Source organism: Lactuca virosa, chromosome 2, assembly GCF_052849685.1.
Source record: "Lactuca virosa cultivar CGN04683 chromosome 2, Lactuca_virosa_CGN04683_v6, whole genome shotgun sequence".
Classification (NCBI taxonomy): Eukaryota; Viridiplantae; Streptophyta; class Magnoliopsida; order Asterales; family Asteraceae; genus Lactuca; species Lactuca virosa.
In genome coordinates this window covers 314,973,805-314,988,938 of record NC_136427.1, presented here as the reverse complement: position 1 = coordinate 314,988,938, position 15,134 = coordinate 314,973,805, and the positions used below count along the sequence as shown (strand labels likewise).

Sequence of the window (15,134 nt, the reverse complement as noted above, 5' to 3'; positions counted from 1 at the left end):
GACATTACCTCTACGGGGTCCGTTGTACCATTTACGCATATCACAAGAGCTTGAGGTACCTCATGGATCATCCAAATCTGAACATGAGGCAGCGTCGGTGGCTAGACGTGGTGAATGATTACGATTGCGAGATCCTTTACCACCCGGGGAAGGCCAATGTTGTGGTCGATGCTCTTAGCCGCAAGGCAGCCCCGATCAGAGATATTTGCTTCCGGATGATAGTAGTGACCCCACTGTTGGAGCAGATCCGAGAAGCCCAACAGGAGGCTATAAAGGAGGAACATCGAAAGAGCGAGCGTATTGTGGGGCAGGTTTCCTCCTTCGATTATGATAGCCGAGGGTTGTTGACACTAAACCGCAGGGTGTGGGTCCCATATCATGGAGGTGTGCGTCAAGTTCTGATGGAGGAGGCGCACAAATCCCGATTTTATATTCATCCCGGGGCAACGAAGATGTACAAGGATCTTCGTCCGGATTACTGGTGGCCCTGCATGAAGCGGGATGTAGCCCGGTATGTCGAGAGATGCCTGACCTGCAGGAAGGTCAAGGCCGAGCACCAGAGGCCTCACGACAAGACACAACCATTGGATATTCCTATGTGGAAATGGGAAGATATTACTATGGATTTCATCACAAAGCATCCGAGGACCGCACGAGGGGTGGATTCGATTTGGGTCATTGTGGATCGGTTGACCAAGAGTGCTCACTTCATACCGATCCAGGAGAGCATCTCGGCTGAGAAGCTGGCCGATATCTACATCCGAGAGGTAGTAGCTCGACACGGAGTTCCAGTCTCCGTGATTTCAGACAGAGATGTACGGTTCACTTCCAGATTCTGGAAGAAATTCCACGACGAGTTGGGTACTCGTCTGCACTTTAGCACCGCTTTTCACCCGCAGACGGATGGTCAGAGTGAGCGGACCATTCAGACCTTGGAGGATATGCTACGGGCGTGTGTCTTGGATTTCTTTGGTAGCTGGGATACCTATCTTCCATTGGCTGAGTTCTCCTACAACAACAGCTACCAATCGAGTATCGATCGTACTCCCTTCGAGATGTTGTACGGGAGGAAGTGTAGGACCCCGATATGCTAGGGTAAGGTTGGGCAGAGGGTCATGGGGAGTACCGAAGTGGTACTCAAGACGACAGAGAGGATCCAGCAGGTCCGGAGCAGGCTTCAGACTGCTCAGAGTCGGGAGAAAAGTTATGCCGACAAGCACCATTCGGACCTGGAATTCCAGGTCGGGGATATGGTCCTCCTGAAGGTGTCACATTGGAAAGGTGTCATCCGATTCAGGAAGCGGGTCAAGTTGGGCCCCAGGTACATCGGTCCCTTTAGGGTTGCAGCCCGGGTGGGCAAGGTGGCATATAGGCTGGATTTGCCAGCCGAGCTTAGGCGGATTCACATTACTTTTCACGACTCCCAGCTGCGGAAATGCCTGGTAGACGACTCTGCAGTGGTGCCTCTCGAGGATATTCAGGTGGATGACAGCCTAAACTACATCGAGCGACAAATAGCCATTCTAGATAGGAAGACGAAGGCGCTGCGGAACAAGGAAGTGGAGCTGGTGAAGGTGCAGTGGCAGCACCGTAAGGGCTCGGAGTGGACCTGGGAGCCCGAGGACGAGATGAGGGAGCACTACCCCGAGCTTTTTCTAGACGCATCAGCAGACTTCGAGGACGAAGTCTAAAATAAGTGGGGGAGAATTGTAACATCCGTCTCTCGAGGTATTATTTAATTTAAGTAATTAATATTTGTTAATTGGACTAATAATGGGACAAGTGAATTTTGGAATGAACCTTAAGCAAGTGGGCCGAGAAGTTAGGCTGCCCATAAGACGTACGTTGGGCATAGCCTCAGTGTACGCGGGGTGTAGAGGCGCCTAGGATGCGGGGGGCGCACACACGTACGCGCAGCGTACCGGGAGTACGCGCAGCGTACATGAGTAGATGCCAAAACCCTAATTTTTAGGGTTTAAGACATATATATACCCCATTATAGCCCCCCTGGCCTCCTTACCAGCCTCTTACCCTCAGAAAACCCTAATTTGCCTTCATACTCCATTGTTGTGTGTGTTTGACCTTTTGAGCTCATTTTTGGTGAAGAAAGGCTTGGAAGAAGAGAAGAAGAGTTGAAGAAGAAGAACTTGAGTATCTTGAGCTCAAGGTGTTGGATTAGATGTCTAAGCCCATAACTATTATTGGTATGTACTCGACCCGAGAGTAGCATGGTCCATTTGGGTTGCATATCATCAGGACAATTTGTTAGGATGGACTTTTGAGAGAAGGTTATATATGATTTATTAATATATTATAAGTTATAATATATTAATATGAAATCATATGTTTTAATTAGTATTGATCAAGAATTAATTTGGAATTAATTTAGTGATCAAAAGAAACTAATTAAATCTATGGGGACTAATTATGGTAATTAGTTATATTTAAATGTGTTGGGCTTATGATCCATGTTGGACCAAGTTTATGTATGGATACATAAAGAGTTGGGCCACATGAACCATGGATCATAAACCCATGGGTATGGATTTAGGTTATACCCATGACCCTTGAAATCCAACATATAAATACATGCTCTTAACCTAAAAAATGCCTACATGCTTGTTCTTGGAGTTCATGGGTGTTTTTGGGTGCATGGAATTCTCTCTCAAGTTCCACCTTTGTCCATGATGTGTTGTGACTTCATTTGAGGCTTCCACACTATTGGGGCTAAGCTTTTAAAGGCCAAATTCATCAAGTTCTACAAACTATACAAATAGGTAAAACTTCTAACTAGTATTTTATGTAGTTTATATCATTTGTATGCTAGTTGTAGGCTTAAAGCTTTGGAAACAATATTGCATGTATAATTAGAGAAAACATAGATCCAAAGCTTTTAGGGTTGTATGTGCACCATAGGATGTTGTAGTATACAAAAACCAAATAGTGGTATCAGAGTCATGGGTTGTTTTCTGTTATATTGATGCAAATGTTTGATTTTCAAAGTTGAAAAAAAAAGAAAAAAAAAACATGAAGTTTGTCAAATTTTAAGATAATTACTTGTTTTTGTGAAAAACTAATTATTTGTAAAATTTGAATCATTTGCTATATGAGTTGAATTAGGTCAAATTTTGTAAAAGATAAAATGATATGATTATTTTATTAGTTTTAAAAGTTTGATCTAAAGAGTTTTTTTTTTGAAACCTCCATAAGTTATGAATATGAAAGTTTTTTTTAAAAAAAATTTGATTCAAAGTTTTTTATGGAGTTACACAACTTGGTGTTAATGTTTTAAAGAATTCCATAACTTGTTCTTACATTATGGAACATGAAAAGTTTCATCATAAAACAAGCATTTAACTCCATAAGTTATGGAATCCAAAAGTTTTCAAGAGTTACAAAACTTTCCCTCAAGTTTTGGAATTTGAAAAAAGTTTAATATATTATATGTATAAGTAAAAAGTCGGTCTTACCGTTAGTAGGCCTCATTCACGAAGTCGGTCTGATAGCACTGCGGTTTGCAAGGAACGCTGTTACGACAGCCATCACGGCAGCTGTAACTGCAGCTTGGAAAATAGCGGTATCCATTGGAAAGGCAGGGGTTTCGTTGTTCGGCTGACTATTTCCGGATGATGACATGATTCTGTAACACGAAAGACAAGGAGTTCGTGACTGACTAAGGTTGACCCTAGATTATTTTGATTCTGACTAAGAGATGAGTTATTATACATGAAAACTTAGCTTATACACATTATAATTTAATCAAGACTAGGCGGATAGTAAAATGTGTGATTCTACTTAAGTTTCACATCCCTACGAGGAAAAAAAAACTAAGTTAGAAATCTCACATTCTATTGTCTACTAGGTCTTCGTTATATATAACTTGGGAATGTATAAGCGAGGAAATCATAATAATAACCTTCTTACTAATCCTTCTTAATAAACTAGAATTTCTAGTAAAGGCTATCATTGAACCTAGATGTATTTCGATCGATCATCTAAAGAGTAGAAGTATGTTCTCGAAGGTTTGACCTACATCGCTATGATGCAGTCCTAGCACGGAGTAGAAGTAAGTTCGTAGAATGGTCTTATGACGCTTGACGTCTAAAACAGGGTACCATCGGTTGGTAAATATCCTGATCCAACCATTGAAAAGAATTGGGAATGATCCCTGAGTTAAATTACGCTAGTTCAATAACTCGACTAGAATGGGTTTCAGATAGACTCCCATGATAGCATGATGAAAGTATTTGAACAAAGAATGGCTCAGAAGTTAGCCGACTGTCAATATTCCTGATACTCATGACGTAAAAAGTTTGGAAAATTGACCTTGTAAAAGGTCTTACATCATATCCAGAGTAGAAAGGTTTTGGCCGCATAAAGGCCTAACTAAAAGTACCTACAGTACAAGATAGTTTCATAAAAAAATGCCACATAGGACATAGGCAGGAAAAACGATTTCTTTTAACAGGGAAAGATAGTAAGCCATCTACTACTGGTGACGGTCATCCCTCTGGTGAACCCTTAGTTCAGCAAGTTGACGTTCCATATCAAGCAGGTGTCTTTCGTACACCCTCTGGCGTACTCGGAGTTCTATGACTTCGGCTCGTGATTCAGCCAGTGCTTGCAGCAGGGTTTCATGGTCTCTCTCAGATCTCTCACGAGCATCTTCTTAGCGAATGGTGCGGAGGGTATGCATTCTCGCATTGGCGACAACTTCTATGATTTGATGTAGGGCTGTTCTGCCTTGAATCTCATTCCGAGCCACTCTACGGACCAGGATTGGCAAGACTCTATCTGCTGAGCCCCCTTCGCTCACGTCATAAAAGCTTCGGTCTCCATTAAATGGCATGGGCTGATCCTGCCCTTGGCTCCATGTTTCCAAGCTTTCCACCTACGGAGGCGTCGGGCCTTGAAAATCCGGACGAGGGTTAGGATTTGGAATAAGAGCCATTGGGGGTAGGTTCTCAACTTCAGGCTCGGAGTCAGAACCATCTCCTAAGCCTTCAGCCTGGTGACCATCCACAGGGATTGGGTGGTCATTACCTGGATCCGCTTCAAACCCGTCTTCATTACCTTGGTTAGGGAAGTACAAGTTGTCGTGGGGATGGAATCCAGCCATATTATCTACGCGAGAAAAGAGATATAAGGGTCTAACACATATCTAGCTTATAGTAATACAAAATACCCCAATAGTATTTCAGGTTTAGGTTCTATTGTTCTCATTGTGTTATTGTAGGTAAGTGGGTATAAGGTTACTGCCTATAAAATGACAGTTTAATGGGTGTCCACTCTCACCCACCGCTTCCTTGACTGGTGGAGGGCCATTAGTCGAACGGGTTTGACAGGACATTAATTCTCTCTTCATTAAAAGTATAATGATAAATACAAAGTAACTAAACCTTATTAAATTCCCAATCTTAGTTACTTTAGGAAAATGTGAATTTGGTGCTAACCCATGAAATTACACTTTGTACCTTACCAAGTCGTTGGTGGAGCGTGTGTGGGTAACCGACACACTAACATGGACTAGTAAGAGTGGCAAATGGTGACTTAATGTTTATCATAGATCGGTGGAGCGCGTGTAGGTAACCGGCACATCGATTAGGTGATAAAGTTAAGGGTACCAAGTTAATTTGCATAGTTATTCACAACTTGTTTGTGATCCTCGGCATCCCAGTCACAAACTTGAGAGGGCACAATCGAGATTTAAACATGCCATTGAAAAGTTCAATGAATCTCAAAGGATCTAGGAGTTTCAATTCACTTAAGACCCAAAATTCTTTTTCGTTTTTCGTGGTGGAAATTGGTAAATCGTCATTTACCTACCTTCAAATATTTTATGGCTTGGATTACAGCATCCCTCTTCCAAGTTATAAAATGTTGTGTTGGGTCCTAGCCTTAATATTTCATATTGGGTGTTATATTAAGGACTTAAATCATCTAACTTGAATTTCTCCCATTGTAGATGTCTGGTTCAGACAACTATGATCTTCCCAAATCTCTTGGAACAAGCTTTTCTAATGAAGATATGATGTCCCGCAATTGGATCATGGAAATCATACTTCTCTTCCTCCACCTCCTCCAATAATTCTCCTTAACCCACAAGTTCAAGGTCACTCAAGCCCTATTGGCAAGCAATGTCTGTGTGTGCTCACATCTTGGAGATGAAGTCATATATAGACAGGCCAGGAGAGTTGGGTGTCAAAGTCTTGAGGAAGTTGGTTTTTGACTAGGTTCTTCAATCACTTGCTGAGTCACATAGTGAGTTCTTTTAGGATTACTATATGACAGACCATGACATGACCCTTAATGATCTTACCTATTTGCTTGATGCTACTGAATCAGCAATGATTTGGAGCACTCGTAAAGCAAATTTGATTGGAAGATCTACCCCCAAACTTCCATGGACATTGACAATGGTAACATTAGAAGTCCGGAAAAGCTTTCTCTTCCCAATGGAAAGGGATCATCCATAGTCAAGTCATTTGACCCAATGGTAAAGAGAAAGGCTAAGTCTGAGATAGTCTCGTGTACCATTCCTAAAGAGTCCATATGTTTCTTTTGCCAAAGGAATGGGCATTGGTTGCGAAGCTGCCCTGTTTACCTGAAAGTTCACTAGGATGGTAAAAGTCAAAATTTGACTATGCTTCGGGTAAAGTCCACTATCTAACTCTATTAAGTTTCTATTTGGAGATTCTTATTACATGATGTGACTAGGTCGCATTTTGAGGTTTTGTAGAATCGGAGAAATGAAAGGGAACTTAAAAGAAGAGTAAGTTGATTCTGATCGCGAAGATGGATTTCGATCGCATGGTTCGAAGATCAGAATTTTGAGTTGTTGCTTAAGAGTCATGATAGATTGCTTAGGAATAAATAACAACATTGTTTTCATATGCATTTGCATTGTAAGGATAAGTTTTTTCCACAAGTTTTAAAATAAAAGAAAAAGTTTTAATTTTATTTATTTTAAATATCCTTACAAGGGCATTTGTGAAAAATTGTTGTTTATATGATTCCATTGATAGCAATATTGGAAAATGGATTTGATTCTTTCGTTTGTGGTAGTGTCACAATTTACCAAATGAGGAAAGATTCTCATCACCCAAGTTTCAATTGGATAGAAACTTGGAATCATGCAACTTGTATTGTATGATGAATGAGAATTTTCATCTTTGGGAAATTAAGACTAATTCCTTGATCACATGTATATGTGAGTCAAGTGAAGGATTAGGGGATCGGGTACGCTTGAGTGTGTGCTGGTCAGGTCCATCACAAAGAACGATAAGACTATTCGTCATGATTTACTAAAGTTTAGTAAATATGGTTATGCTTACAAGTTTAAGTGTAATTCTGAAACATTGGAAAAGTTTCAATGTAAGGCAGAACGGATGAGAAGAATCAAATTAGGCAGAAAGATAAAATTTTCTCCAATCTGAAAAGATGGGAGAATACTTGAGTATCTTGTTTTATGATTATCTTAGTGATTATGAAACCATATCACAATTGATTCTCTAAGAACATCTTAGTGCATTTGTTTGGCTAAGAAGAGGAATCGTGAATTGTTGAAATGGTTAAATCAAGAAGATGAATCATACTATGTTCCAAAACAATTCTTAGAGTGATGCTCCAAGATTGCAACTTGAGTGACATAATCTTTAGAAGGTTTATAACACTTGTCAAATGTAGAATAAGATGTTTCTTATTATTGTACATTTGAAGTTGGTAAGTTGCGATGTCTTGGATAAGACAAAGACCAACTGAGATCAATTGTGTGAAGTGTTATCTTGATAAGAATCCGCACTATCTCTTGAATATTTGTTTTGTCAAGGAATGGTTCTTGACAAGAGAATCTTATATGTCAAGAGGTCAGTGGGAGTCTTAAAGATCTTGAAAACGTTTCAAGAACTAATCAAGAATAAAACCTGTTGTTTATCACTAGAACACGACTTGAGGTTTGTAACCTATCGTGTTGACATATTCTTGTTTCCGTGCCCATTCCAGTTAAAGTTGACTATGCATGTGAGTTCTATGAGTTCTCAATTGTTTGCATAACAACCTGGAAGCAATAGTAGACCCTTGTGCTTCTAAGTGGCAAGAAGTTAAGATTGCACAAGTTCAGTCCATATGGGTTTGGATTTGTCACTAACCTTATCTTGTGATTATGGTTTTGACAAATTCACATGGATAGGAACACATACACCATAGAAATCTAAGTGTCATAAGGTTTCTCTTCAATTCATGAAAATGATGGTAAGGAAACGCTTTCACTAAGTAGATTTTAAGTAGATAGTAATTGTGATATTTGCATTCTCAAAGTCGTTAGTGGAGCGTGTGTGGTTAACCGACACATTAACATGGACTTGTGAGAAATGGCAAAGGTCTAAACAATTGAGACTATGATTACGACATCCCTTTTTCATTGTTCTAAAAATTGTTTAGACACACATGTGAGCTATCTAAGGAAAGGTGTGTGATTTTGGATACATGTCAAAGCTAGTGGGAGCATAAGTGTTATGCTAATAATTATCATGATTAGTGGGAGCATGATTTTTATGTTAAGTTTTGCAAGTTAGCAATGTTAATTATAGAAAACAAAAGTTTCAATTTGCAAAGTTGAGTGTTTGAAAAGTTGTTTTTCTATAACTAAGGGAGAGGAAATTATACTTCATCCCAATTCTAAAAGCTTAGATTGAGATTTTAATCAAATTTAGTCTAGTATATATATGAATGTTATGTTGGAATGGTTCAACATAAGGAAATTCTATATATGGGAACATTATTTGCGTTCTAAAATTCGATTATGATTACGGCATCCCTTTTCATAATCTGAATTATGAGAACATGGGAAATAGAAATAGAAATATTATAGCAAAATACTGGTCTAGTATCGTGTCATTATGTGAGACATCATGAATCGTGTCCCATATGCTTCAGATATAGGATCGATTACATGTGCCGTAATATTCATCCGTTCTAAATTTTCCAAATGCCTAGGGCATTAAGAGGGAAAAGGACTAGAACTGGATATGACTAAAATGATTAAGCAATTGTCTAGGACAATCTGAGGTTTACCAAAGATTGGTTGCTCATGGACAGTTGGAAGTATGGTGTAAATTTTGGAAAGGGCCATATTGACATATTCTGAAAAGAGGCAACTCTTTTTCAGAAGTGATAGTCAAAATGAGAGTACGAAAATGTTTCCATGGGTGGAAGTTATACATTAAATCTGTGTAAGATTAGAAAACTTAATGCAAGAAGGATGTTCAAAGGAATGTACTTTGAATATGAGACTTCGTTTCCATGGAATTGATCTCAATTGGAATACTTTGTAAATGTCTGTTGCCAAGTCTTTGTGACTTTTGTGCATAGTCATTACAAGAGGAATAATGCATATAAGTTTAGAATCTAACACATTTCAGTAAATGCCAAAGAATCTTGTATTCTTACATTTGCGGTAAGGATTTGGGATTGTGAAACGAGCATCATTGGAATCATGTTCAATTGGTCTATTTCACAGAGTAAGGATCATAGACAAACATAGTGTGCATACTTGGAGTATGGCATAACTATTGTTTGGACAAACATAGTGTGCATGCTTGGAGCATGACATGACTATTTTTTTAATTCAAGTATTAGGTTGATAAATCTAAACATTATACAATGAATAATGTGTAATCAATATTGTGATAAATAAAAGGTGTTTTATTTATATTCATAAGTTCTGAGACCATATTAGATTCGATTATTCTTGTGTTTCTCTTTGCATGTTTTGACTTCCCGAATAACTAGGTTATTCAAACTCTCTACAGTCAATCATACTTTGGAAGTAGGTATGAATCAAGACTGTCATGAATTGGGCTTGTAGATGTCTAAAGTGTTTAGACATAGCAAAAGTTGCTGAAACATTCATGTGTGCTCCTGGAATGAGATTCGAGTATTGGATTAAACCCACGCTCATTTGACTCACTTCATGGATTTTATCACGAGTGATCATGAGACGATAATATCTTATATTCTTCAAACCTAGAGATATGAGTTGTTGACTATGAGTTGGTTGTACATTGATTGTACGAAAACGCATCAGTAACTTGATGTTATAAAACGTGCCTTTGTGTATGATTCAACAAGTAGTTGGTACAAGCATATGAGTCGAAGTTTATCCATTCCTTTTACCATTGGAGGGATAAAAGCGATATCTATGGGCCCCTCGATGATTTAGTACTGACAAACGTAAGTGCTCGGCCGGGCCTGAACTGATTTGATTTGTTCAATTAGTCGGTCGTCATAAATCGGAAATCGGGAAACAAAAAATGGATAGAGAGAATGATTATAATCCATGTCTCATTCCATATGATATCTAGAATGGAGGAATATATGATCCCTTATCTAATGGACGTGTCATTGACTAGGTCAGAGTTCGACAGCGGCTTTTAAGAGCTACGATTGCTAGTCGGGTTTTGGCGTCATACTTTCAATAATAGTTTTAGACATATCCAAGTGGGAGACTGTTGGATTAGATGTCTAAGCCCATAACTATTATTGGTATGTACTCGACCCGAGAGTAGCATGGTCCATTTGGGTTGCATATCATCAGGACAATTTGTTAGGATGGACTTTTGAGAGAATGTTATATATGATTTATTAATATATTATAATTTATAACATATTAATATGAAATCATATGTTTTAATTAGTATTGATCAAGAATTAATTTGGAATTAATTTAGTGATCAAAAGAAACTAATTAAATCTATGGGGACTAATTATGGTAATTAGTTATATTTATATGTGTTGGGCTTATGATCCATGTTGGACCAAGTTTATGTGTGGATTCATAAAGAGTTGGGCCACATGAACCATGGATCATAAACCCATGGGTATGGATTTGGGTTATACCCATGACCCTTGAAATCCAACATATAAATACATGCTCTTAACCTAAAAACGCCTACATGCTTGTTCTTGGAGTTCATGGGTGTTTTTGGGTGCATGGAATTCTCTCTCAAGTTCCACCTTTGTCCATGATGTGTTGTGACTTCATTTGAGGCTTCCACACTATTGGGGCTAAGCTTTTAAAGGCCAAATTCATCAAGTTCTACAAACTATACAAAGAGGTAAAACTTCTAACTAGTATTTTATGTAGTTTATATAATTTGTATGCTAGTTGTAGGCTTAAAGCTTTGGAAACAATATTGCATGTATAGTTAGATAAAACATAGATCCAAAGCTTTTAGGGTTGTATGTGCACCATAGGATGTTGTAGATACAAAAACCCAACACAAGGATCTAGGACTATTTCATCTTTTGGCACTTAAAGGAGGTATAAAGCTCCTAACTTTCCTCTTGGAAGCTTAGATCTAGGATTATGGAGATTTGGACCTTTTTAGGTCCAAAGGTTGGATCTTTATCATGCAACTTCGTTTTTGAGCTTAGGGTTGCCACCCTTGGAGCTCCAAGCCTTCCTTAAGCAGTACAGTTTCAACCTTTAAGGCCTTTATGAAACCATGCATGAGATCTAGCCATTTCTATGGAGTTAGTTGCTATTATTCAATGTTGGGCTCATTTGGTGGGTTGCAAGCCACTAAGTGATCGACTTTATGGATCAAGACATTAAAGAGGACTTGGATCTGTAATTATAGCCTTTGTATTAGAGTATTAATCACTTAATGGGAAAAGTGACTCAATAGGGAAGTACGCGCAGCGTATACGCCATTTAGTCAGTACGCTTAGCATATAGAGGAGTACACCCGCGTACTCAACAGATATGGGCTTGGCGTGTTTTGGGCCTCGGTTTGGCCTATACCTTGGATTTTGGGCCTTAGAGGGCTGGGTCTGGACTATTGGGCCCTGTGGCCTACTGTGGAGTATAATTCTGGGCCCGGGAATTTAGAATTGGAAGTATTAGGCCTTTTGAGCCATATTGGTCCATTCGAGATTATTCATTTTGGGCTAAGGAGTTATTGGACTTGTGAAAAGGCCCATTTGAAGAGTTGGGCCCAATTTCGAAAATTGGGCCATTAGTGGGCCTTAGGGAGCCTTTGATGGGCCATGGGTGCACTGGGTTAATAAATTAGAACTGGGCCTTAGGAATGGTTCGAGTTGGGCCAAGGGGGTAAAATGGTCATTTTACCCTAAGTAATGTTATAGATTCTGATTGAGTATTATTATGATTATGATAGCCGGGAGTCATCATAGCAGCTGTTAGAGGTTACTTCCCGTGAGATTTGACACTCAGCTTTACAAGGTGAGTTACCTTCCAGTAGAAGTGGGTCTAAGGCCACAATGTCGGCTCACTAGTAGGAGTTGTTTGTTAGATAATTGTCTTTGTGATAATTATCTAGGTTTGCTACTGTCTGATATGTTTTACATGCTAGTATAATATGATGTTATGTGATAGTAGTAGTAAGGGGAATAGTCCCCGATTATCGGTCGATAGGGCCGAATGGGTAGTATAGTACCCAGCTATGCTTGACAGTATGATTATATTTTGTTATCATGTGGTAGTAGTAGGGGTGAAATAGTCCCCGTAACCGGTTGAGATAAACCGGAGGGGTAGGTCGGACACCCCAGTATGTCTGACAGTGGTAGGTTAGGCACCCCGGTATGCCTAGCAGGGTAGGTCGGGCACCCAGATATGCCTGTCAGTATGTTTATAGTATGGTATGTTGTATGATGGGGAACTCACTAAGCTTCGTGCTTACAGTTTACAGTTTTGTTTTCAGGTACCTCTCCATCGAAGGGGAAGGAGCTGGCACGGTAGCAGCGCATCGCACACACACTCGATTTTCGCACTATGATGTCCTTGGGATTGTACTCTGACATTATTATTATTCCATGACATGTTTTTATGACATTTGACTTATGGGTTATGAGTTGATATGATATTGATGTTGTTTTTCAGTAAATGGTTTTAATAAATTACTTAATCAATTTGGGATGTTACAAGTCGGTCATAAGGACTGAATGTGTACATTTTAACAAGTTGAAGGGGTAAATGTGGACGAAAAAAACTCAGTGACCAAATGTGTATAAATCGAAAAATACATTACATTTTTAAGTCATTATCCCAAAAAAATGGATATATTAGTAATTTGACATGTATTTAACTATTTTTAATAGAGTTAACCAAAAAGTACCAAGTATACTTGATTTTGAAACAATAGTTATCATCCTTTTCCTATGTTGTCCTCAAATTGTCATTTTTTCGAAAAGTATGGGGAATAATTTTGAGATTTTGTCTAATTTACATAGCCAATCAGAAAATCAAGAAATCCTCTGATTCTAACAGCTTATCCTCATAGAGAATCAAGTTCTCCTTCCGCTGATGACCATATCCAGATAACCTATCTCTCCCCCATCGTCCTTTCATCTCAATATTTTTCAGTTCAGCAGTAAAACCAGCAAATGTCTCTGCCATCGCAGACGCCGCCACCATCAGTGCACAAAACCCTTCCCACGTCTTTCTCTGATTTCATCTTCTCCGCTTTCTCTCTCTTCAACCTCTACTCCTCTACGCCTAACCCATCTTCCAGTTATAATCATCATCGCCGTTTCTCTAAGCTTCCTATTAACCCGTTAACTAAGAATGCCGTGATCAACCAGCATCACTTTTCCACCCCGCAATCCCTCTCCGATTGGCTCCGCCCCCGTCTTCCCTCCGATTCATTCGCCGCTTGGGGAACCAGACCCGGCACCAAGAACATCCACAACCTATGGATGGAGCTCTACGAGGGAGAAACTTCTCTCGCCGACTCTACCCCCCCTGTTCGTACGGTGGAAGTGGTCGTGGTTCGCGTGAGGGATGATAGAGATAGAGTCTTGATCGAATCCCACCAAGAACTGTCAAACGGCCATGTTAGAAACCGGTCGAGACCGCTATCTGAGAAAATGAAGCCTGGGGAGACGGTAGAAGAAGCTGTTGCCAGAGCGGTGAAGGAAGAACTAGGTTCGATTATAAACGGTTCTTGTGAAGATGAGATTGTGGAAATTATACCTGGTTCTTATTCGAGTAAGATGGAGGAAAAGCTTTCTGTATCATACCCTGGATTGCCAGCTTGCTATGTTTTACATACTGTAGATGCTCTGGTTCATGGTTTGCCAGATTGTGAATTTTGCACCATAGAAGAGGAGAACAATGAAATTTTCGATGGCATGGAAGTGGCTGAAGGAGCAGTTTCGTGTAAGAAACACTACTGGAAATGGGTTGATTCTAATTAATACCGTTTCACTATGATTTTTGCATGTATATATGTATATATGGGTGGAGGTGAGTTTAAGAACTGCATTTCTTTGTGCATATAGTTCACACTTGAGTGTTGGAACAAAATAATGAAAAGAAGCTTTCTGTAGCTTCAGTAAGGTGTAAAAGTAAAACTGATCTTTTAATTATAAACTTGAGTATACATGTATAGTGCTAAGTTGTTTCTTTTTGTATTGTACGTACATAAAATCTCGGTCGTTTTTTTTTTCTTGGTAGAATAACCGTAATAACATCACCTTAGTCTCATACAAATAATGGGGTAAGGGAAGGTAATTAAGCCCTGTTAGAAATTTCGGGTAATAAACCCACTTGGATATTGTGAGAATTATGATTCCACTTTCAAATCTAAGTATTTGGGTGATATTCTTTAATCTTTGATTGGATAGGACTCAGAATAGAAAAGAACAGATAATGAGATGTATTAATTTCTTGAGTACCGGTCCAAAAATTGGTTAAAACATTTTTTGTCCGAAAACTGTCAAAACTGTCATAAATCAGTTTTTTCAACAGTTAAAACCGTCATAAATCCATGTTTTCTATAAGGATTAATGCAAAGCCAAAAACGGGTCAGATATTCAAAATTTGGATTTCTGATGTATTTTTAATACAGCAATATAACCCAAATAAAAAATTTCCGTCAGAAAAATCGACCCCAGCCAGGGGCTCTGCCCCTTGGTGCCCCTTGGACTCCGCTCCCAGGGGCGATGCCCCCGGACCCCCATTCGTTCAGGGGTTTTGCCCCTAAATGACAATCTACTTTTAATCTTGAATAAATTTAAACAAATGTGCACTCTGCACCTTCTTTACTTGTTTAATATTCATCAAGATTGATTTTTGGTCAACAAGTCAACTCATTACACTTAAATACAATTAG

The 15,134-nt window shown here is 39.1% G+C and overlaps 1 protein-coding gene across 1 annotated transcript; it reads left to right on the top strand.

Annotated features, from left to right (window-relative positions):
- The first annotated feature begins 13,268 nt into the window (after positions 1-13,268).
- Positions 13,269-14,417, top strand: LOC145161727 (uncharacterized). The gene has a single exon (XM_079081339.1). The coding sequence runs from the start codon at positions 13,405-13,407 to the stop codon at positions 14,215-14,217; it is 813 nt and encodes a 270-aa protein (XP_078937465.1). The 5' UTR covers positions 13,269-13,404; the 3' UTR covers positions 14,218-14,417.
- Positions 14,418-15,134: the final 717 nt, after the last annotated feature.